The 26004-nt window shown below is 37.8% G+C and overlaps 1 protein-coding gene across 2 annotated transcripts in view; it reads left to right on the top strand.

The window, feature by feature from the left end:
* The window catches only part of SEX4 (dual specificity protein phosphatase (DsPTP1) family protein), a 52797-nt gene that overhangs the window by 15887 nt on the left and 10906 nt on the right, over window positions 1–26004 (top strand). For both annotated transcript variants that reach the window (XM_020671560.2, XM_006851231.4), the window contains 3 exons: window positions 16255–16311; window positions 21253–21348; window positions 22137–22196. In XM_020671560.2, coding sequence (XP_020527219.1) covers window positions 16255–16311; window positions 21253–21348; window positions 22137–22196 — 213 coding nt within the window. The remainder of the gene's footprint in view (window positions 1–16254; window positions 16312–21252; window positions 21349–22136; window positions 22197–26004) is intronic.

The raw sequence follows: 26004 nt of genomic DNA, 5'->3' as shown, positions 1-26004 counted from the left end.
AAAAATAGTGAAGTAATTTAAAATTAAATTTACCTCCTTGTGATGGTTCTTCCAATTCCATTCAATTATCTAATTGGTCTTCAAGACCTTCAAGAGCTTTCCTCTCTTTCTCCACGACCAATTCATCCACAATATCTATCTGTTTCGAGTCCACATGGTCCATCGCTTTGGTTTTTCCATGACCCTACATCCCATGGCATTCCTAATTATATAGAATTATAATTCAAAAAATTGTAAGCATAAATAGATTAGGAAAGAATGCAAAAATAAGAAGAACCTATTACCTCTCTACCAAGGTTAGGTTGTATTGCATGAAGATTAAGTCGTTTACTCTTTATGCTCCAATCGTTTGCTTGTCCATATGAACGCATTGGAAAATGCTCTAATTTCTGTCATAACTACTTGCACTACGAGTTTGGTTGAGAAACAGATAACAAAAATTTGAAGTTTTGGAACCTCCCCACAAATCGTGACCACCAATTCACTGAAATTGAAAATTGAATAGGGTATGATATATATATTTTTGATAAAAAAAAAACTCTTAATTGGATTAGCTAAAAACACTTAATCAATGAGGAAAGCTAAATAAAGAAACTAACTGCAAACTGCAACGATATGGACCCAAGTGCAAATTTACTTCCTAATCTTCACTTGCATATTTATATCTAGGTGAAACTTTCCATCATTATGTACATGACAATTGAAACCTCAGAATGAATTGAAAATGTGGCCTTGTTGTAGAAGTATTTCGGGTTATGAAATAAGCAAGTGCATTTATAGGCTACATGTCCTATCTATCATCTATATTTTCCATATTTCTCACAGTGGGTCTTTTTGTGCTTATAAGATTTCACAATGAGCTCCTTGGCCTTGTCCATTGCCTTATATATATATAACCTATGACAAGTTTAGAGTTACCATGCATCTACAATCCTAAGGGCTCTGTAACTCAAATTACATTTGGCATCACCGGTTCAAACTTAACTTCTCAAAGCCACTACCACCATCTCCTTTCCACTAATCTTCTTATCCCACATGGAATACCCCCTCTCACCAGATGTAACCATGGATCTAAGGTCATCCTTTTACAATAACATACTCTATAAAGTGATGAAGCAGAAAATCTAGTAATGAAGGGCCACATGAACCCTTTTCCCTGGGTATGTTTCCTCATAAGATTGATGACAAAGCTATGGTTGTAGATAAACTCTGGCAATTTCCTTTGCCTTATCTACAAACTTTCCACAATGTTCTATTTCACTCTCTCCCCTATCATTTAATCCTTGCAGTAGGCTGCATATGATATCAAAAATGTAGTGGGATAATGTGCTTGTAGCAACTGCACCCCAAGGGCGTAGTTAGATGCATTATTTGTATTAAATTGGATCACATCTTCCTCAACTATCTCCCTAAACAATTTGAAATAATGCCTTCCTAGTTTTTATTATCTTGGAGGTATCCACTGCATCCAAGAAATTAGTTCCCTTGTAAAATACACTTAAAAAGAATAAATAATTACCTTTGTCTATTATCTTTCCATCCATCAGCCATGATGAAGCATCCTTTCCCCACCCATATCACCTGGAATGATTATGTGTAAAGTTTCACATGTCATCTACATTCTTCTTGAAGTAATGTAGTCCTAGAATCAGGGGGCCTTTATACCCTGAACTATGGATGCTACTGCATCCAACATAAGTTGGAAAAAGGAGCTTAGGGCATTAAATAGGACAAAGTTACGATAATTCACTCGACTATGGACATGTTTGCCTTTTCTATTGCTTTGTCCCTAGGCAACACACTTGTGATGGTTTGGTTGGGAGTCTAGCGCTGTCCCAGGTGGAAAACACTCTCTATCCCAGCTTTATTTTTTGTTTGGGGAGGGGGGAGGGTTGGGGTTACTCTTAGGCTTGCGGGAGACAAAAGGATTAGAAAACATAGGATCTTTCCTAGTCTCCTCCAAGCATGAGGGAGCTCCTCATCTCCTTCCTCATGCTCATATCATTGTCATAGAGCTCCTCATCCAGGGTAAAGATTCCCTATGTCATTAGAAATTTCTTACTTCCTTGACTTCTCAACCACATGATGTTTGATAGTTTTTTGCATCTCAAACATTAGTAAGAGGGAACCTTGGGGCATTTGGCCACAATGGCCACATTCCCAATTTTGTGGGCTAAATACTCGTCCACCCTATGATTCCCATCTCCCTTTATTTGTTTAACACGATACATGCACATGTTCTCATATTTATCTCCCTTTAGGACCCTTTTTACATGACCCCATGCCAGGTCCGATTTACACTTTGTAAACTTAGTTGAAGGCATTTTTTCTCTAATGCGGACAACCAATAACCAAATCACAATGATAACACCCAGAACCACTACCCATTCACACAATTCACACTTCACAAGTTCATAATATTTTCAAGTTTACACTACTACCTAAAAAATAAACATGGCAACAACATTCTGTTGATTTTTTGAGAGGAAAAAATAGTTAAAAAACTCAAAAAACTGAAAATAGTTGCTGTTCTCTATTTATAATTTTGTAAATCAACATACAAGTGTAAAATCCATTTAAAAATTAAAACTGAAAATGCAAGAAAATTGCACACGAGAATTTGTTTTTATTTTTTGTTGTTTAGCTTTTTTTTTCTTAACTCTTTAGGGCTTCTACAATATGTAAAGGCCCTTAAAATTCGAAAGCGAAATAAGAAAAATGCAATTTTTTTTTTTTTTTGATTTTCTGTTTTTTAATTTTTAGGAATTTTGAAATTGAAGAAAATCCCTTAAAAACCAAAGTTTCAGTTACAAATTTTATGTTTCCATTATTTATTTAATTTTCTTTTTGCATTTTTTGGTTATTTCTTTTTGAAAGGTGGACAATGTGATCTAGCCAAATATATATAGTAAAATTTTTCTTTTCTTTCTTTTATTCATACCAGCTAGACCACTTATAGGTATCCAAAATTACAACTTTAATTTATAAAATAAACTCTAATGCAATCTAGGATCAACTCTTGCAAGCCATTACAATTTTTTAGAATCAAACAAAACACAATGCATGAAGTTGAATCAAGAAACCTGGAGCCATTAAAATTACCGATTACCTTGCCTCAGGTTACCCCAAGGACATTGTACACCCCACACCACGTCTCCTCCATCGATGGTGCACGGGATCTCGGTCCTAACCTTGTCTCATAATTCGGGAAGCCTAGGCAAAACTCTTACTCAAGAATGAGAGCATATGGGAACATGAGATAGGAATCTTATCACAAGGGTTTACCAAGCATGGGCATGCCACTTTCTATGGCTTGGGCGTGCCCCTTCTAGTGATAAATTATTTTGAACCCTAAAAGAGAGAGAAAAAGGAAATAAAGAAATGAGGGAGGGGTGTATCTTGCTTTGTGTGTGTGTGTGTGTGTGAGAGAGAGAGAGAGAGAGAGAGAGAGAAAGAGGCCAAGCTCTAATGTGTGTAGACAATCATCACCCCCATCCCAGAGGGGGTATTTATAGTGCAAAAGCTAGGGTCTTCCATCATTATATGACTTAATCTTGACTATAGATCTTGAAAACCTGTGGGGTAAAAAGATTTTAACCTTACATTCCTTAGATCAACCATCATGATTAAAAAGAATTTGCTAGAGCTATTATCCCCCAGTTTTCTTAACTCTATTCCCATCAATTTTTAATTAGAGAAAATAGAAGAAATTTATTTATTGATATCAATCAATCACCATAGTTTCCCCTTTTTGAAATCAATTAACCCATGTCAAAACACTTATCATAAAATGAATACCACATCTAGAAGGCTTGTTGACTAGATCACTCCAAGAGGAAAGAGGTGGGGCATCCCACTTAGTGTGGGTAGTAATTGGCCCCATGTCCCTATGTCATGCTCCTCTTTATGGTGGGCCCACAACTCCAATGGGCCCCCACAAACTAGATGTCACGACCCTGCCCCCTACTGTGCTCGCTGGCTAAAACTACGCCCACTGGAGGACAGTAGGGTGTGGGACCACGACCACATGTAGCGAATGCCACTCAGGTGGTAGTGCGCTCAACGCTTTGAAAAGAAAGAATCAAAGCCAACCACAAAAAAAAACTAAATACAAGCACATAACCACAAAAGTTCGACAAACAAGTCCCAAACTACATATAATAGCTCCAAAATCTTACAAAAGAGTCCAAGGCACAAAAGGCCCCACAACAGTACATAGTTCCAATACAAAGATAACTTTATGGCCAAACTGCCATCTAACACATACAATTAAACAAAAGAAGCTTCCACAGGAAGGGAGTACGGGGCTCCAACCGCGATCACCAACACGCCCTTTCAAAACCCGCTGCTATCACTCTACATAGATGAAAGTTAAAAGGGGAGCTGTAAAGCCCAATAAATAGATCAAGGTGCCATGCTTTCCTACCTATGAACATTATCTCATAATAATGATCAAGATATCGTGGAAGTCTTACAAACATGTAGCCATGTGCCCAATTCATATTTAGTAATGTATCGTGCGTGATTCATTTCATGGTGGAGCAATAACAAATCAGATATCATATCATTCAAGCATGCAAATCTTCACAGATCAACATAATCAAGCAAGCATAAACAAGTTCAACAAATACCAACTCACTCCCTAGATCACCTACTCTTGAAGTAGAAGCCCTATCCATCAAGCCAAGCCAATCCCATTGCTTAGAACTTCTACCATCACTCAGGAGGGAAGCACGATCAACGGTATAGCCCGTTGCATAGTGCCTCACACACACACACAGTCCTCAACGTGCTTTGGGACTTTTGATAGGCACTAGCCTTGCAAGACATGATCCTCTCTTTGCATCTTCGTTAGAGGGCGTTGCACTACCAAAAGGGTCCTAATGGATAGTGCCTTACAGAATTTTGGGGGCGTGTAACCCTCCCAACACACCCATCCTAACTTGCATCCTATCATAGGGAGTCAGGGAAATATCTCAACTGCCAGCACAATTTCTAACCACACAGGTCTTATCACATAGCACTTATCACATAGCTGACCACACAGGTCTTATCACATAGCACTTATCACATGGTTGACCAAACAGGTCTTATCACACATCACATAACTTATCTCAGAATCATGCACACATATCACTGATCACATGGGCCTTTATCACATAGCATGTTTCAAAATGATGCACATATATCACTGACCACATGGGCCTTTGTCACATAGAATATCTCAAAATCATGCACACATATCGCAATAGAACATTTATCATAATCGTGTACACATATCATAACAGAGCATGTCTTACTACATGCTTCCATATCATAACAGAGCATGTCATACTACATGCATTCATATCATAACAGAGCATGTCATGCTATCATGCATTTATATCATAACAGAGCATGTCATACTATCATGCGCACATTTCTCATTAGCAACGCATTTCCATGCTCACATAAAACATCAGCATGCTATACATATAATCAAATTATCATTCTTATTAGTTCGAGAGACGGCATCATGTCGTATCATGTATATAATCCTATCATCAGGCTCACTAGCTCAAAAGACATCATCATGTCATTTCTTTTCTGGTTTTTCACAGTGAACACAGTCGACCTTTAAAGGTATATCATGAGATTCAAAAACCATTTGGACCTGAGACCACTTTTATAAGAATATAGGCTCATGAAAACACAACTTTCGTAAAAGGGGTAACCCCAAATTTTGGTTTAAAGTCTGCCAAACTGTTTGGTGTTTTTGACTAAAGTTCCTGTCTTCACAGCAGAAATCCAGTGTGACATTCTTATAAGGAAACATGCTTAACTTTCAAACCACAGGGAATTTTATCATGATTCCCTAACCATTTTCAAAATAGATTAATTTATCTATCATTTCGAAGTGGTTTGACCTCATTATGATGTGTTTTGGTCATTGAAACGCTCCACACAAAAACACGTTAAATCCCTGGAATTTCATTTCACAAATATGGCTTGCTTCAGAAAATGGTTAATAACTTTCAAACCAAATAAGATATTAGCAAGGGGTCTTTTCTATGATAAAATAGTTTCGATTTTCTACTTTGTCACAAAATTTCATAATCTAAAGAGAGATTTAAGATACTCAAACGATTTCTCAAACAAGAGCCACAGTTTTGGAAAACAGAGCACACTCTAGCAGGATTTCAGAACATGCACCCCCACTCATAATCACACCCATATTCATATTTTGATAAGCTAAGGAAACATGCATAAATCAAAAGCATGAAAACATGGAAACCAGATCCACTTACATGCACCAAATGAAACTCCAAAGATCTCCACAAGTTTCACCTCAAATACCAAGTTCCACAAGGATGGGTTCATGCTCAATGGACTAAGGCTGGGAGGGGTCTCAAATTCTCAAGGCAACAGAGGGAGGATGTTGGTGAGAGAGGGTAGTGAGGATAGAGAGGAAAAGCCAATGTGATGGGTGAGAAGGGGATATATATAAGCAAAGGTGGTAGCTGCATGCAAATGCCACAAGACATCCAAGAGGGCATGCATGAGGAGAGAAAGAAGGGCAAGTATGGGAGACATCATGATGGTGGGTGCAGCATGCATGTGCCACATGACACTCATGCATGAAGAGAGAGAGAGAGAGAGAGGGAGAGAACATGAGAGAGAAGGAGCACTCTAGACTACCGTACACCACTCGTGCCCAGCGGCGTGCTCATTGGCCCGTGCCCTCAATGCGTGTCGCGCCATTCGCGCACTCATCGCGTGCACTCGCCCATCCGCGCTTATCAGTGCACACATCTGCCTGCGCTCAATAGCACGCTTGCTATGCTCAATAGCGCGTTAAACCATTTGCGCTCTCTATACGCATACTCATTTGCCTATGCTCACCTCTGCCCGCGCTCTTCGCGGACTCGTCTTCCCGCACGTGCGCTCTAATGCGCATCCACCCACGTGAATACGCCTGCCCATGCTTAGCCGCGTACTTACCGTTAACACCTCGGAAAGTCTGGGTCCTTACATCATCCCCCCTGGAAAAGGATTTAGTCCTCTAAATCATACATCTATTATTCAAATAAATAGGGGTACTTTTCTTGGATCTCATTTTCCCGTTCCAGGTGGACTCTTCCCGTGAATGGTACTACCACAGAATACGGACTAGGGGGATTTTTTTATTACGCAATACCTGCACCCTTCTATCCAGTATTTAAACTGGTTGCTCAATGAACGTCAGGTCTTCTCTGATCGACACAGGTTCATATCTCAAGACATGAAATGGGTTGGGCTTATACTTCCGCAATAAAGATACATGAAAGACGTTATGGATGTTCGCTAACTCGGGTGGTAAGGCCAATCGATATGCCACGCTTCCGACTCTTTCCAAAATCTCAAAAGGTCTAATATAGCGCGGGCTCAACTTCCCTTTCTTGCCGAACCTGATGATGCCCTTGGTTGGTGACACCTTTAGGAAAACTCGATCCCCCACTTCAAACTCAAGGTCTCTCCTTCGGTTATCAGCGTAACTCTTCTGCCGACTCTGAGCTGTCCTGAGCCTCTCACGAATCAATGCTATCTTATCTGAGGTCACCTGGTTGCTATCTCACGACTCAAGGTCTCTCCAACAGAAGCTTTTAGCTTGACAAGAGGAATGAGAGATTGCACCACATTGGTCATTAATGGTCGGTAATTAGCTTCTGATTGCACACACATGGTCGCTATCTGCAACTCCACCCATGCATGTATGTGTACTCATAGTTTCAAAAAGCGTTAGGCGGGTCCTAGGTGGCTTGGGGGTTCTAGGCCGCCCAGCACCGCTCAGGCAGGCGCATAGAACCTGGGCAGCCTAGTTGAATCCAAAAGGATTCAACAATTATATATTGTATAAAATATAAGAAATAGGTATTTAGGGCACATCAGAATTGAAATTATACTACACATTAGCACACACTCCATAAGCATAACCATAAGTCGGTTCATAATACATATCGAATTAAAACATAAAATTTAATAGTTCAATGAAAGTTCAAAGTTTAATAATTATTCAACATTTATCATTCATCAACAGAAAAATTAAGGTCACCTGCATTGACATCATATTCATCGGAGTCGTCACCCTCCTCGACATAATGGTCGTCCTCCTCCGTCTCTTCTAAATCTGCCTCTTCTTCCTCATCTTCCTCCTCCACCCTCATTCTTTGTGCATAAGATTTAGTGGCCCTAGGAGGACCAGCTGATGTCCCTGAAGCATCCATGACCATGTCCCATGTCAATCCTTTATGCCCCTCGACCTCATCATCAACTAACCACTTCATCGTATTATCCATATTTTTTGATCTGATGGGGTTTCTCTTATCTCTCTTAGCAAACCTGTCCTTCAAGAATCGATTATACTTGACATAGACGAAGTCATTGAGCCTCGTTGATTTAAGCCTGTTCCTTCTCTTTATATGAATCTAACAAAATCAAATGAAACTAATTAAAATCTATAGTTCATGTATTATTAATACAATTATACAAATTACCCTTACGGCCTTACCCCTTCAAAAGTACTGCAATTGTGCTCACAATCGGATGCGGAAGTGGTTAGGTTTAAGATCCGAATGGCCAACTTTTGTAAATTTGGAGAACTACACCCATGTTGGCTCCACCAATGGGCTGCAAAGATATAAAATAAAATTATAAATAAATAATAGAATTCTAAAAATGAAACTTGATTACTTGAACTTGATGAACTTAAGAATATTATTACTATGGTACCTGGATCTATTTTGGGCCTTCGTCTCATCGTCATTGGACTCCCAAATGACTTTAATGAGCACTTGTAATTTATCAGCTTATCAGCACATATAATATCTTGCATATCGGGATCAGGGACTAGCACATTTACACACTTATTAATCTAGTCATAATTGTGTCATTTGTGTGTATATCCTTGTCAATAAAAAAAAAAGCTGAGTTCAAATAATAACCAGCTACATGTAATGGCCGATGTATCTGCCTATCCCACTTTTCAACAATAACCTCCAAAACAGGCTTGTAGCAGTTCTCATCATTATTAAAATTTTGGGTTCTCTCTCTTTTGCATTTCTCCATAGCCTCATATATATAGCCCCCATAGAAGGCTTGTCACTATCAACCATGCGAAGGACTTTGACAAGAGGAAAAAATACCTTAAGAGCGCCCTTCACCCCTCGCCAAAAAGCCTTAGAAGGGATAATATCTCTCACCTTCTTTTTAATCTGATCCTTGGACCACTTACATGCTATCCAGTCATCCGAGATAAACATCTACCTCAATTGCACTCTCCTCAAATATATGCTATCTAGGCATAAGTACTACGTCGCAAATCTCGTGACCCTAGACCTCACAATCTCTTTCTTCTTTGTAAATCTACGCATCATGCTTAGGGTGAGATGGTGATCATAAGTGAAATTTGTAAACTGACTTTGCCTTCTTTACTGCACCTGATATCTCGATTAAACCGTCAAGAGCCTCAAGCGTGAGGTCTATACAATGTGCTACACATGGTGTCCAAAAGATTTTAGGATAAGCTATGCGCAACAAATTAGTTGTAGCAACATTAGGAGCAGCATTGTCCACAACAAGATGCTCCCCAACCTCCTTGATTCCCTTCTTTGTAACTTGGAATATGTAATGGCCATCATGGATAGGATCAGAGGCATCCATAGACCTAAAAAAACAGTCCCTAAAGGACAATTCACAAGCAAATTCATTTGATTTCTTCTCTTCCTATCACTCCAAGCATCAGTCATAATAGAAACCCCATACTGAGCCCATGCATCTTTCTTAACGTCCACAACTTTCTTCATGACACTCACCGCCTTTTTCAAAAGTGGTTCTGAAAGCTCATATGGGGTTGGGGGTTTCATCCTAGGCCCAATTGGTCAATTGTCTCTCCCGCGACATAGAAGCTGCTTAAGCGAGCTGTATTGAAAAGACCGCCTCATAAACCCATGTAGCAAGATAATAAGCAGCTCTATCTCTCTCTTCCTTCTTCATTCTATTTTTAATGGTGGTTTGCTTCTTTGTTTTCTCCCTTGCCACCTCAGGGTTAGGCCGAAGCACAAAACTATCTATAGGGCCTCTAACCCGAGGCTTCTTACTCCCAGAATCAGAACCAGAAGCAATTACAACTCCTTTTCCCTTTCCCTTTCCCTTAATAATGGATTGTTCTACCTCATAACATCCCTCCCCAATCCCATCCTCATCACTATCATCATCATCATAATTGACTCGAACCCCAGACCTAATCTTTGCTATGGAGGCAAATCTCTCATCTTTGTTCATTTTTACCATATTTAAAACATTGTTTATTTCCTCTTTAACAACATCAAGAGTCTTTTTACATGGGGCAACATCCCCCCTGATACCGGCAAGATGTTTCTTGAACCAGTTTATGCCCCCTTTTGTATCCTTCTCACAAAACTTGCTTCTTATGCAATTTTTATCATTAGGATCTGGGTTTTAGCCATATTTCCAACCGAGATCACCACTCCTATTAGATCCCGAAGAAGACATCACAAAATAATGCAATTTATAAAAGCAATAAAAAAAAAATCACGTACTTTGAGTTTGATTGCTCTATCTCCAAACTTCTACCTCAAAGATGTTTCTAAGGACTCAAAATATTCTAAACAACCCCAATAGATTTATAAAACATCAAAAATTAAATATAATATCAATGGGTGATGTTTTGATCAATTTCTTATAACTTTGAGAACCCTTCGATCCTTATGAATTACCAAAAAATAGTTTTTTGGGGGCTTTCTCTCTCTAAAATCGGCTCCAATAAGTTTTACGTTTCAAATAACCTAAAACCTCCATTTTTGGCCCTTTAGTATAAAAAAAAGACAAAAAATGCCCCCACCAAAATCTTTTTTCACCTTTGGGCTGGGTGCAGGACCTAGGCGGCTGCCTAGGCAGTGTTTCCTGGGCGCCTAGGCGGGCGCCCAGGGACGACCACTTTTTTAGGGCACCTAAGTCTGGGTGATGCGCCAGGCCTCCAGATCCGCCTAGGCAGTCACCCAAGTGTTGGGCGGTCCGCTTTTTGGAACACTGTGTATACTCTCTCGCTCTCTAACTACATTCTGGACTCCTTAGAAAATTTAAAAACTAAGAAATGAGAGAGATATCCCAAATTTGGCAGATTTTACAAGTAGTTCAGAGGTCTCTCTGTTAAGCCATCTCATTGCTTGGATTTGAGCAAGAAAACTAAATATAAATTTCGGGTTTCTATAGGGGATTCAAAGATCTACAACAAGAGTAAAAAATCAGAAAAAATAACCGAGAGATTAGAGATAAATTTAGGTTTTGGCAGAAATTTTTTTCCGCTCGTAAGAACCCTAGAAACACTGATAATAGTAATAAAAGAACCCTAGAAACATTGATAATAGTAAATAAAATTAGAGAATGGATGAGGCATACCTGTTTGGAGCGACTGTGTTTACAGATCATAGAGAAACCCAGTTACAAAACATTGGCAGATGGCTCACAGATCACAGTCATCAAGACCCAATCGCAGAGCACTGGCGGATGGCTCACAAATCACAATCACAGAGAAACCTAGCTGCAGAGCAATAATGGATGGGTTTACAGATCACAGAGCAACTTAGTCATAAAGCAATGGCGTATGGGTTTACAGATCACAGTGAAACCCAATCGCAGCGCAATGGCAGATGGCTCACAGATCACAAAGAGAAACCCAACCGTAGGCGCAGAGCAATGGGCAATGGCGGATGGTTGTCGGTTGAGCTCACAGAGAAAGTGAGAAACCCTAATGAATACTTCATCTTTCAATAGAGATACATAGCGAGAGATGCGTAATCCAATCCCCACTGTTCATAGTCCATAACATACGGTGGGGATTGAGTTTTCCAAAAGTTAAAAAAATTATATATATAAATATAAAACATATATGTATATATAATAATATATTGTACTGTTCAGAAAAGGAGTTGAAGACGTATACCAAGAGGAAGAAAATGATACAACATGAAGTTCTAAGCGACCATACCTCGAATGCTAGCCTGGAATCGGAAACTAATCCGAACCCATGTAACTCTTTCACTCTCTCTGAGAACCCTAATTTGGACTTACCTATTGCTATTCACAAGGATACATGTTCTTGCACTTAGCATCCAATAGGAAATCGAACCAGGCAAGTATATACTATTTAAATTTTTTCTTTTCTTTCTTTGTACAACTCAAATCACTTACAAATGTCCAAATACAACTTTTAATTCAAGAAAATAACAAAGTAATGCCTAGGACTCTCACTTGCATGCCATAAACAAAAATGTATTCAATACATGAATATGAAGATTACATATAACTTTCAATGAGATTAAGAAAGCATGTAACAAGAAAATACCGAATACCTTGTCTCAAGTTATCCCCAAGGAATTCGTACACCCCACACGGGTCTTCTCCACCAATGGCACACAAGATCTTGGTCTTATCCTTGTCTCGTAATTTAGGAAGCCAAAGTAAAACCTCTTGCATGCATAACATGGGATGAAAGAAAAGCATAGATCCAAAAGCACAAACTCAAGCAACACCTCAATGGCTAGGGTGTGCCACCTTGTGGCCCCTTAGGGTTTCTTAGGTATAATATTATTTAAACCCTCAATAGAAATGTGTGTGTGAGAGAGAGAGAGAGAGAGAGAGAGAGAGAGAGAGTGGGTTGTACTTGCATAGGAGAAAGGCCAACCTGTTCACAACTGTATTGAATGAACCCTCAATAGCGAATATTTATGGAGTAGAGGTTAGGGTTTTGGGGTCTACGGTTTTATCATCATTATGAGCCTTAATCTCGACTTTAGCTCTTGGAAACATGTAGGGTGAAGAGATCTTAACTCTTAATTTCTTGGATCAGCCATCATGATTAAAGGATGAGATAGGACCATTATCCCCCAGTTTCTATAACTCTATTCCCATTCAAATTTATTTAAAGAAATAATTTACAATTTCCCTTATTGATTTTAATCAATGTCAATTATTTCCCTTTTTGAAATCAATTATCCTATTTCAAAAACACCGTCCTTTTATTTAAACATCTTTCTAGAAGTCTTGCTCAATAGGCCATCTCATTGAGGAAAGAGGAGGTGGGGCATGTCACTTAGTATGGGCCCTTGTTGGCTCCACTCCTCCCATATGTGGGCATCTTTGTGGCTGGCCCACAAGTTCAAATGAGCCCCCACAACCTCCATTTCATTTTAGATTAATAAGAACAATTTTTAGAAATTAATAAATATTTTTTATTTTCTCTAAAATAAATAAATCCAGAAAATTAATTTTAGCATATTTAAAATCTTTTTGAGCCAAAATACAATATCCATAGAGCTCTAAAATTTCATTTTAATAATAAAAAATATAAATGAAATATAATTAAACATATTAAAATGAATTTGATGGGAATTGGATCCAAAGAGTCATGAATAACACAAATATCCTGACGACTCCATCTATCATAGAAACCGTATCCAAATTGTCATCTTTTCAAACTGACCCAACAGTTCCCATGACCCATAGCCTATTGCAGGGGTTTGTGCTTGGACTATCCAAGTTAGCCAATAAATGAAGGATACACAATCCTAGTCCATGGATTGCAGATCCCTCCTTGAGAACAAGTCCACATCGCATTCTAGCACAATACCTCATGAGTCCTTCCAACACAGTCTAGTATTGCAGGGAGACATCTTTTCGGTACATATACACGATACGCCCCCAGTAAGGTTGCTTTCTTGACAGTTATCAAGTGTACATGTCGTGTGGTGGTATTCATGAAGATATAGCCCTTGTTTTCTCTGTCCAACCACCACACATAGGGGCCATATCTAGTACTCGAGCAACCACTAGCACATCTTCTACCTCATTAAAGGGATAGCCCCACAACGAAGTCCTTATTGGTTGTGCACAAATGCTCAGGGCTACGAGTTTTGAACATCATACCGAGCCTAGCTAGTTGAAACTTAGGTGATTCATGGTATCAATGATGCCTTACAGTCCATCCAGATCACACGCTCAATAGAGCCATCATCTCACAATATGAATAATTTTAGTACATTTTCTCGTAAGGCCTTTAAATGGGTACATAACCCCAATAAAAACGTCATATCCAACAATTTTGTGTCTCCCTCTCATATTGCATTCATATCTGCTTTGTCTTCTGTTGGAATACATTCTAGTATTATTGAAGAACTTTTACAACCTCAATGGAATGCTTCCATGGGCGACGAGATGTGAGCACTTGAGCGGACTAATACATGGGAAATTACTAACCTTCCTGAAGGGAAGAAGGTCATAAGATGTTGATTAATATTCATTGTAAAATACAAAGCTAATGGTAGCTACAAAGCAAGATTTGTTGCAAAAGGTTTCACCCAGACTCTTGGTATAGACTACCAAGACACTTTCGTGCATGTGGTCGAGTTAGCACTGTGAGGATTATTTTTTACTAGCTGCAAATATATTGTGGCTACTCGATCAGCTAGATATTAAGAAGCATTCTTACATGGAGACATCTAAGAAGAAATCTATATGGCCATACCTCCTGATATTCAAATTAACAGGGAAATAGGAAAGATTTGCAAGTTAAAGAAGGCAGTATATGGACTTGAACAATCTCCTAGTGCATGGCTTAAAAAATTCAGTGGGGCACTGTTCAAATTTGGGTTCAAAAGGAGTCAAGCTGATTATGCACTCTTTATGAAGAAGGATATTGTTGGAATTACTCCTCTGTTGTGTATGTTGATGATTTGTTGTGACAAGGGATAATGTGAAGGGCATTGAGGATTTTAAATCTTATTTAAAGAATGTTTGATATCAAAGATTTAGGACTCCTTAAGTATTTTTGGGAATTGAAGTGGCGATATCCACGAAAGGGATAGTCACCTCCCAGAGAAAAATGTGTTGATCTTGTTACAACAAACGGGGATGTTGGGATCTAGACCTATAAATACTCTTATAGAAGTCAATCATAAACTCCATGGAGAAAGGGGAGAGCTACTCAATGCTCCTAATCACTATCAACAAATAAGGGGCAAGCTTATATATCTCATAATCATTTGACCATAAATTTCTTATGTCGTCAGCGTAGTTAGACAATTTATGCATTCACCACATAAACTCCACCTCGATGCTGTGTACATAAATTAAGATATCTCAAATCTGTACCAATGAAAGGGATATTTCTCTCAAATCAAGGACATCCTGATGTTGCAGTTTACACTGATGTTAATTGGGCTGGTTGCCAAACCGATAGAAGATCTGCAATTGGCAATTATACCTTCGTTTCGGGAAACCTGGTTACTTGAAAAAGCAAGACGCAAAATGCGGTGGCATGATCAAGTGCTGAAGCAGAATACCGAGCAATGGCTAATGGTACATACGAAGTAATGTGGATAAAAAATGTTCTTTTTTATTTGGGTGTTAGAGTTAGGCTTCCCATGGCTCTATATTGTAACAATGAAGCAGCCATATCACAGTAAATTCTCTTTTGAATGAAAGGACTAAACACATTGAAGTAGATTGTCACTTTATCAGAGAGAAGATTGCTGCCAAGATTATTCAGACTCCTCATGTGAAGTCTAAAGATCAACTAGTAGGTATCTTCATGAAAGCCGTTGGATGGGACAAATTACTTGATATCCCAAGCAAGCTGGGCATGATTGATACCTATGCACCAGGTTGAGGGGGAGTGTTGGAAATAAAAAGAATAAGCTTTATTGTATTTGATGTATAGAACTGTCATTTATCTTTTGTTTAGTCCTTATTTGTCTTATTCTCTAAATAAGGGCAGTCTTGTCCATAAGTTGTACTTAGAGTTATTACTGAATGTTATAAGAGGGGTTGAGGAAGTGACTTCTGAGCCACTCATTTCCCTCTCTCTCTCACACACACCTCTCTCTATCTCCTTCATCATTATTTTCTTTCCTCTCTTTAGATCCTACCAAACCGTTTTCTTCACTACTTTAATTTCAACTTTTGTAAAGAGTTATTTTGCCTTGGGGAGTAAGTCTATTGTGTGCTCCTGTGGGAGTATAGTGTACAGCTCAGTATTATTCTACGTAACCATAAAAAAGAACATTTTTATGTGTAACTATCATTGCACTAAGGTTTTTAATGATTCTCACTCATTTCACTAGAGAAAAGTTGTCGTTTGTACAGCTAGTTCATTGTTCTTTGAAGTAAAAAGTGAAACTCATCAGAGTGTTCCTTTTCTGTTTTTTCTTTATACAACAGAGTTCACGCCCATGCTTCCCAAAATTGGATGCTATAAAGAGTGCAACTGCTGATATCGTAAGTTATCTCTTCTTGTTTCTGATTTCTCAGTTATTTTTCCTTGAGTTTCCTTTGGCAATGTTTTGTATATTAATGTTGTGAAGTTTTTTATTATGTTGTTAGTGCTAATTAATTTCTTTTTGGGATCTAAAATTGTTCAAAATTGTTTTGTACTTTATCTTTTACGTTATTATTGTTGTCTTTGTTAATCGCGTAGCTTTTTTCTTGGATGTGTTCTATGTTGAAGTCAAGTTATTTCTTGAGAGCTAGTCATATTGCTTAGGTTAGTGTGTTACAATATATAAAAACTGTATAATTTCCTTCCTGTGGGTAAGTGATGTGGCCCTTGTTGAGATTATGTGAAACATAACCTCAGCTGTTATGTAGAAACCCTAAGTGGGAACAACAGGAATAGTACATAGCAATACGCATGGTGCCGCTCTTGTTACATCATTCTTCTTCAATATTTTGTCAAATAGCAATTTCAAAAAAAAAAAATTTTTTTTGTCAAATAGGCAATAATAATTGAACTTGGAAGACGTAAAAAGAAGTGAAAGAAAGAAGACCAATAAGAAGGAGAAGAACCTAAGCATAGCAAGTTAGGTCAGGGCAGTCATGCATTGGGTCCAACAATCGTAAGAACCCTGCCAAAGGAGAGAGAGAGAGAGAGAGAGAGAGAGAGAGAGAGAGAGAGAGAGATGAAAAGAAGAGGGGAAAGGAGAGAGATTGACGTTAGAGTCAATCAAGTTTCACGCACCTCTGAAAGAAGCTCTTGAGTCAATAATCAAATGAGAAGTTTCCAAGATGCAAGATTCTAAGATGCAAGAGATACAAAAGTGCTTGAGTTAGCAAGGATGGCAGTGAAGGTGGAAGGATGGACAGCTGGCCCATACAGCTCGGCGCATGGACGGGTAAGACGTGTTCGCTTTCGAGTTCCATGCTCCTGCCTCCATCACCTTCATCTATACATCATTTTCCCTTTGTTTCATATTTTATGGGAACTATTAGAACTTAAAACATGTGTTCGCACTTAAGGTGGGGCTGAAGGTCACCGGTGGAACCTAATAAATATTTTTCGAGCTCGGTTCCATAGTTTTTGCTTTCTAGTTTCATTTAAGGTCTTTGCTATTATACAACGTACCCACTCGGGCCCCATATTTTGTATACGATCTTAGAATATATGCAATGCAAGTTTATTAATAGTACGTGTAGAAATGTAGAAATGGGGAAGTAGTTAAGATTTGATGGCCAAGAAATAACTAAAAGAGATTATTTTCAATATTCTTGGGTCAATAATCTAGGAAAATAGAGAGATTGAAGAAGATATCGCACAAAGAATTAGAGTTGAGTGGTTGAAGTGGAGATATGCATATGGAGTTTTATGTGATTGCCGCATACCAATAAAACTAAAAGGCAAATTCTATAGGACAACTATAAGACTAGCTATGCTTTATGAGATGGAATGTTTGGGTTCAAGAAACAACATATCCATTGGATGAGTGTAGCTGAGATGGATGAGTAGTAAGGCAAGAAATGATAGAATTGGAAATGAATACATGTGAACGAATTTAAGTGCGACTTCAATAGGTGATAAGATGAGGGAAAGTAGACTTAGGTGCGCTAGCCACATGCAGCATGCACCTATTACAGTTCCGGTTAGGAGGTGCGATTTGGTTCAAGTCGAAAGATCTTAAAAAGCAAGGGGAAAGCCCAAAATGATATGGATGGAAGTAATGAGAAAGATATAGTGACTTATGCCTTATTGAGGGTATGGCCTTTGATAGAGTAGAATAGTGGGGAAGGATTTGTATAGCCGACCCCTGATATTTTGGATCAAGCTCAGATGATGATAATGATGATCTTCAGAGAATGCCAAATAAATGGGCATACATCACAAATTGGAACTTTTTGGGTTAAAGTAATACAATTATTCTGTCAAAAAAGGTGTTCACAACTAGGAGTGACTTGGAGAGTGTTCCATTGCCAACTATGCACAGCCAAGTTAAGGAGGCAATGGAGCTATAAGTCTTTGGCACTCTTGCTTGCCTTACAAACAGTGTTTGTAAAATCGAACAGGAATGGTTAACTGGACATGGGTCTGGGAGCGGTTAGAACCGGAACCGGACTAATTGGGCAGTTAGCTGGACTAATCGGGCAGTTAGCCGGACTAACCGATCCGGTAGAAATTTTTTTATTTTTAAACTGGGTGAAAATCCCCTCAAAAAAAAAGAAAAAAAAAAGAAAAGAAAAACATTGATTTAGTGTACATGATCTTATTACCTACATTTATCTTAAGAAAAAAATTGAAACAACTTTTTATATAAACTAATATATGAATGATATGGAGATATGCAAGACAATTTAGAATTTGATAGTAATTTTGTTGATGGAGTTACAAAGTCCAACTAACAATAGCTATTTGGATGTTTATGTTTTGAAATGCATTAGATGCCATTAGGAATTGGTTTTGAATTCAAAATCACAACTTATCTCATAATAATAATTGGAAAAAAAAATACGGCTTATGTCATTAAAATGTCCTTAAATCGTGCATTGTATTTAAAGCCTTAAATTCATGAATCAAAGTGGAAATGGAGTCCCAATAATTTTTGGGATGTAACTTGGTTTCCGAAGTTTCTCAATAACCAGATACATGAGTTGGCCAATTCACCAAATGCTATTGCTCTATGAACGCTTGACAAATTTGGTTCTTAGATACCCTTGTCCTTTTTTATGACATCTTATCATTATACACCTATATATCATATATTTTAATGCCCACATTAATACATTACACACTACACTTGTATGACAAGATACAGTTAATGCTCATAGAAAACGAAGGTGCATTCGTCCGCATGCATAGATAGACATGCCCAGTTAGACACATATGCATTTTAACATACATGACGCAGTTGTACTACTGCCAAAACAAGAGTAGTTTGATATCAAATGGTCAATTAATGGAAATAAAAGTCAAATGAGCAAAAAAAATATTCATAGAAGCCTGTGCATTCCCATTAGCGGTGTTAATTCGATGAACCCCAAGATAATAAAGACAAATAATAATATTTTAGAAAATAAAAAAATACTTTCATATATATCATTACAAAGGTCATGTGTCTTATAACTTAGAACCCCAAGTTAATAAAGAACAAAAATAATAAAATTTTTTATGAGTAAAACATCAAATACTGAGTGTGTTAATTCTTCACATTGATGTCAAGTGTTAAATCTTTCAAATATTACAAAGTACCATAAAAAGCCACTAGCTTCGAATTCAAGTAACTAAGTGATTTTTCCGTTATAGTAACTGAACAATGCTTGAGCAAAATAATTATTTTTATAGCAAAATAAATTGGTAAAGAAATACTCGAGCCACTGAAGAATCATATTAAAAAAAATACTAAATGAAAAGTCACATGAAATTCATACTTTTGATCTCAACTGTAAATATTGATCACTAAATCGAGCACAAAATCGAGAAGTTGGTGGATGATTTTTAACTCAGTTTAGAAAACTGAGTAGATGCTCTAAGCTATCGAAATCAATCACCAAATCTCGGATTTTCAACGAAATTAGGACTTGAATCTTGTGACTAACTCCGTGATCTACAAAATCCCTAGATTTTGATAGAAAAAAACCCAAAATCGAATCAACAATCTGGAGTATAGCAGATGTTTTCAACTCAGTTTTAAAAATCTGTGTCGATTCCCTTATCACTCAAAGTCGAGCTCCAAATCCCCGATTTTCAATGAAATTAAGAATTGAATCTTGTGACTATCTCCATCATCTACAGAAGCCTTAGATTTTGATTAAAAAAAACCGAAATTGAATTAACAATTTGGAGGATGGCAGATTTTTTCAAAACCGAGCTACGAAAACGAGTTGATGCCCTAATCGCTCAAAATCAAGCTCCAAGTCTGGTGTTTTAAATGAAATTCGGAGTAGAATGTACTGACTAAATCTATTATCTACAAAATCCCTAGATTTTCATTGATAAAAATCAAAAAACAAGTCCACACTATGCAGAATGGCGGATTTTTTTTGAATACGCTAAGAACACGAAAAAAAAGGGGGCAAAAACATCAAATTTCGTTTTGTTTCCGGTGCCAATCCTTCATTTTATACTGTAAAAATAATAATTTCAGTCAATAATTGACTGAAAAGCCCTAAAAAAAACTGTAAAAGCAAGAAAAATTGAATCAAATCTTTAATAAAACAAAAGTCATGGGTTCTGTCAAATATAACGGCTTTGTTAAAAATAATGTCAAAAGCGCATTAATGCGGGCGTTATAACAATAAATAACGGTTTTTTTCAAAGTGGTCCGGTTAGGTTCTAAACCCGGCTGGTTAGCTATAAAACTAGCCGATTTGGGTATATTTCGGCTGGTTTTGGTCCGGATTTTTTTTTAGGTGTTTTGTATACATATTAGAACACCAAAACCGGCCCTAACCGGAGTCGGAACCCTCTCGATTCTGATCTAACCGGTCGGTTCCGGTTCTAACCGGCCCGTTTTTCTAACATTGGTTACAAATCAGCATTTAGTAATGCATTTTATAGTGTATATGTATTTTGTTAGTAATTAATGTTTTCCTAATTGTACATTTATATTTTTTAATTAAAAACGTTTCGTGAAATAGTTGGGATAAGGCTCGAATGATGATGACGATAAAAAACGTTGTGAGTTTTGTTCTTTTTGGAATCTCAGGAAGCACAACTGGCACTCTTAGTCCAGGTGGATTCTCAGACTCTCTAGGACCTTTTGGAATTTTTGACTAGCTTCATAATTAATGTTGATTATTCAATAATCGCAAATTTCCATGTCATGCATTGGTTAGTCTTTCTTCAATACTAGTTTTGCTTTCTGAATTAAGCATTCCACATGACACTCCTATATCTTATTCATTATTTATTTTGTTATGATGTTACTGCCAATGACTTTGTTATGGAATCAGCTTACAGGTCGAGCCAAGAAACTAGTCACTTTGAAATGGGAAGGAGCCAACTATTCTTCCGTGGAAATTTCTGGATTAGATATTGGATGGGGGCAGGTATCTTTTGTCTTAGAAACTACAATTTTTGTTTTCTGGATTTTTGTTTCGTAGCCCCGTTAAGTAGATATGCTTTACCAAAATGGTCAAGTACTATTGAACGAAGGTGTTTTGTTCATAGAAGATAGTCTTCTCCTAGTTCGTAGTCATTGAATAGTCCCTCAGTTTGACATTTAACTGACATACCTTGAGGAGTAATTGTAGGTTTTCTTTTTTTGGTGCTTCTCAGTTTCTTGGGCCAAATGTTGCAGTTCCCCTTTTTGTCTTGTCAAATTGATATGGGTTTCTTCTCCCCTTTGTGTGCCATACATACTCTTATTCATGGAGAATGTTATCTCTGCACCACTTTTAACTTTCCTCAAAATTTCAATATCTGGTTTGGCTCATTTGAGAATTGGGAGAATAGATCCCTTTTTGCTTTTGGCTGCACGTTCTCTGCAAAATTTCAATGAGTGGTTGCTAATACGTGGGGTAAAAAATCATGTAATGAAGATACTTGATGAAAGTGTTATCAAATGAGGTAGTGCATTGTCTCCTTGATGTTAATTCTTCACTTACCTTAGAGGTCTTCGTTGAAAGACTAAGATTCTGCAGAATTTGGATTGCAGTCCTGAGGAACTAAAGATTACTTTTGCTTATACTCATTATGACATGAGAATTACATATATGTGGAACTGATCCGATATTAATATTCATGCACTAAATCTTAAAAAATCATGACATCGTTTAGATCCTATTTGTTGTAATAGTCTTCTGAGTTTATGGATTTGGCATGTTGAAATTTGCAGAAAATCCCCTTGACACTTGATGAGGAGCAGGGTTCTTGGATTCTTCATAGAGAATTGCCAGTAAGTTTCATATTAATTTGTTTACGTACCCCAAAAAAACGAAAGAAAAGAACATTTTATCTTATTGATTTTTAGATACTTGAGTTCCTTACGTTCGAAATATTTTCTCGTAATATCAACATTGTCTTCAAGTAAGATTTGAGTGCCAAACATCAAATAACTACTGATATTGATAGTGTTGCATTTTAAGGTTCATATGTTATAGATTAGTCATTAATAATAGAATGATTCTTGAAGTTTACAATCCTGGACTTAATGTTAAGTCATTTTGAAAACATGGAGATTCAAGATGGGGGATGGTTATCATTTAAAAAGCTTCCAATATGTGTATCTAGTGACTGTTTTTCTCAGTGTCAGTTCCTGTTGAAGCTAAGTGTCGCAGTAGTTAAAAATGACTTGGTCAGTCATGGTTGTATAACTTGGCTTTGGTTGAGCAAGACACAAGTCCCGTTTGCTTCGATGCTGGGATCTTGAAACTGGCCAGAGTTAACAAGGCTCTTTTAAATAGCAATGTCATCTAGTAAATAAAGTGAAATAGTAACCTTTCATCAATGATGCAAACTGCTATTTCGTTGTCATCGAGATGGCACTATAAGTGCATCCATAAATGTCTCCGCATAGTATACACCTGATATAGTTGGACTTTGTTAAAATATGCAATGTCAGTGTTTTCTAAGGTGCTTCTTTCGTCTGCTTTAGGTCATTGATGACCTCCAAAAGGATTGTATCACCACCTTGAATGAAAGATGGTTTTGATCCTTCAGATTGTTAAGCAGCTTATTTTCTATGTTGACTAGGTTGAATGTCATCTTTGGCCGTTATTATTGACTGATTCAGGCATAGTTTTCTTGAAGTCGTGTTTTGAAACTTGAATATGGTGATAGACTCAGTCACTGGCAAAACTGAGTCAACTGGTGAGTCGAATAGTATCTTAAAAAATTAGAGGGGCATGTAGGGGGCCATTGCTAGTGGGGTCCTACTCATGGGAGGCCCACTTTGTTGGGGGGTGGGGCCCACATGCAAACCCACTATCATCCTCGCACCACTTATATCTCTCCTCTTGCTTGATGGGCAAGTCTTCTACAAGAAGGCTAGATTTTGAGAGAATATTTGATTGGAGATTTGATTAAAGAGAGACGATTTCGTGGTTTTATGGTAACCGTTCCGGAACTTGTTGTTTTTAGGGAACTATATCATATTTTCTTGAAATCAAAGATTTAGGGAGAACGGGTCAAGGAAAATGATGGATAATGCTTCTAGAACCTTCCCTTTAATCATGATGGCCGATTTAGAGAATGGATAGATGAGATTGAAAGCCTGTCTTCATCCCACAGATTTCCTTAGATCGACAGTCAGGATTGAATCCCCTTTACTATAAATGATCCCTTTGGGGTGGCCTCTAACACACGTGAGACCTCTCTTCTCTCCTCTCTCTGAGAGCCCCATGCCACTCACTCTCAGCTCGCTCATCTTTCTTTACTCTTTCAAAACCTAAACCAAGAGGGGTGCCATGCCCCATCTAAGACAGATAGGGGTGGCATGCTCAAGCCCATGGACTAAGAGAGTGCTTAGCCCTAGTCCATGTTGACCTAAGATTGGAAGTTAGACTTGGTTATGCTGTCGTAGTCTGAATTAGGGTTTGCCTTGGCTTCCTGTTTAAGAGACTAAGAGAAAACAACCTAAACCTTGAATTGAATTCTTTCTAGTTAAAAGAGTGTTCAGGGTTTGCCATCAGTGTTGGAGATCTGAAGTAGGGTGTTCTAAGTCCTTGGATGTTATCAAGTTAAGGTAATCTGGTTATGTTTGCTTCCATGTTTCTTGATTCACTCTTGTGCCTTGTATCATGATTTTATTTTATTTTATTTTATTTTTAATTAATGCATGCAAGTGACTCACCTAGCAAGAAGGGCGTCTACTTTGTCTACATCACTTTTTCCAAATTGCCCCAATAACCCAAAATTTAGAGATTCCTTGTAGGATATGGACCAAATCGGCCTCCTAATAGAAAGTGTTGTGGCGAGAACTCAACCAAATCTATAACTAGGGTATCTCCCCTAGTGTGTTGGGGATGATTTGACCATTATAAGATGGTCCTTAAAGAAAACTAGGGGAGGAAAAATTACCTTGAGCATCGAAGCTTTTTTGCCTTTATTCTTAGGCATGAGTTCGACGATATAACCCTTAATAGAGCTTCCTTCAGTTGGTCAATCATTGTGTGAACCAATGTTTTAAAAAACGGTGATCTGGATTGGGTATCGGCTAGGCTAATCCAGATCCCGTAAAATATCGGATTCGGCCGGTTCCGGCATTTATCTTTTGTTTTCATTTGTCCTACTTCATATTTATTATAGACAAGTGGTTCCTCTATCTTTGTACTCCATATTTTATTACATAAAAGTGGTCCCACCACCTTTGTTGGCTTTTTTCTAACCCTACTTTGTTGCATATTAGTACCCCCCTCTTATGGAGGAGTGGGCCCACATGCATCTTATTAAAGATCTACGATAGACTTCAAACCTGTATGCCTTTTATAAGGGGCTTGCCCCCTGACTTCTATCCCACATCTTTGATGTGGGATATTTGTTTGTGAGCAAAAAGATGCCTAACCTTATAAAGTTTTAAAAATGGTCTTCATTTGGTCTGAAGCCATTCTCACGAATGGGACCTCTTCTTGGCCACTCTATTGGAATGTATACAATAGAGCCATGCCTAAACTAGATTCTAACTATTGTCCCATCCACAGTTACTCATATCTCTCATCAAAGGTCGCGATTTTTATTTGGGACCCCGATTTGGTGGGTTCCAACTAGGAATCATCACGGAATCCATTTTAGTGAAGTCTAGAGTCTCAATTCCTTATTTTTGGAATGTTGATTCCTGCAATTACATAATTTTTTTTTTTTCTAATATTTACTGATTCTCGATTTCGCAATTGGTGAAATCTCAATTCTATACTTGTTAAAACTGGTTTCCACATTTACCAAAATTCTACGACTTCTTCCTTTTTCTTTTTGCTTTTTCCTTGGAAGTGATGTTTAGAAGTTTTCAAGGCATCAAACTACTCGAGCTAGACACCCAATCTCAAGCTACAAGGTGTAGTCAGGTTTTTTGGCATGAAATGACCAATAGAAATCACAGTGGTGGTCCGTGTTCTCTACTTAATTCTTTAAGTATGCATTATATTGATCCATTGGAGAGATTGCAACTCCAATGTGTTTGAAATAATGTAATACAAATAATGTAAACGTACATGTATGGCATGTCGGTCAGTGAATGACATTAAGACGTATTGTTTTCCTCTCAATTCCCTCGCGATTCTAAAGATATCGGAATCTCAATTCCATAAAAGAAGGAATTTCAATTCTATATTAGTCGATTCCAACTAGATTCGAAACTTGATTCCAAAGAGCTAAGAATCTTGATTTCATCGATATGGGGATCTCGATTCTATTTTGGTCGAATCTCGAATCCTAAAATAAGAATCTCGTCCCCCTTGATTCCTCTTGTGCGGATGTCGATTTGGAAAACATGAATCTTCCAGCAGGCAGCGATTCTCCACTTCGGATTCCTAAATCAATTTGGCTTTCGAATCGCTTCAGGTAACTATGCTCCCATCCCTAATGACATGCAACATATCAATGACTGGATCCTACCATTTTCGATTCGAGATGACGTGCCGGAAAGCAATGACCTACCATAACTTATCCCACAATGGTTGTCAGCATTTGAATTGCAATCTGGGCAGCTTTTAGTATGTGGAAAAATCTTCAATTGTTCAAAGAGAAGCTCAAGATCTGAAATTTAGAAG

This window comes from Amborella trichopoda, chromosome 7, assembly GCF_054954075.1.
Source record: "Amborella trichopoda isolate Santa Cruz 75 chromosome 7, AtrichopodaSantaCruz75HAP2 v2.0, whole genome shotgun sequence".
Taxonomy (NCBI): domain Eukaryota; kingdom Viridiplantae; phylum Streptophyta; class Magnoliopsida; order Amborellales; family Amborellaceae; genus Amborella; species Amborella trichopoda.
This window is presented reverse-complemented; position numbering and strand designations above follow the sequence as displayed.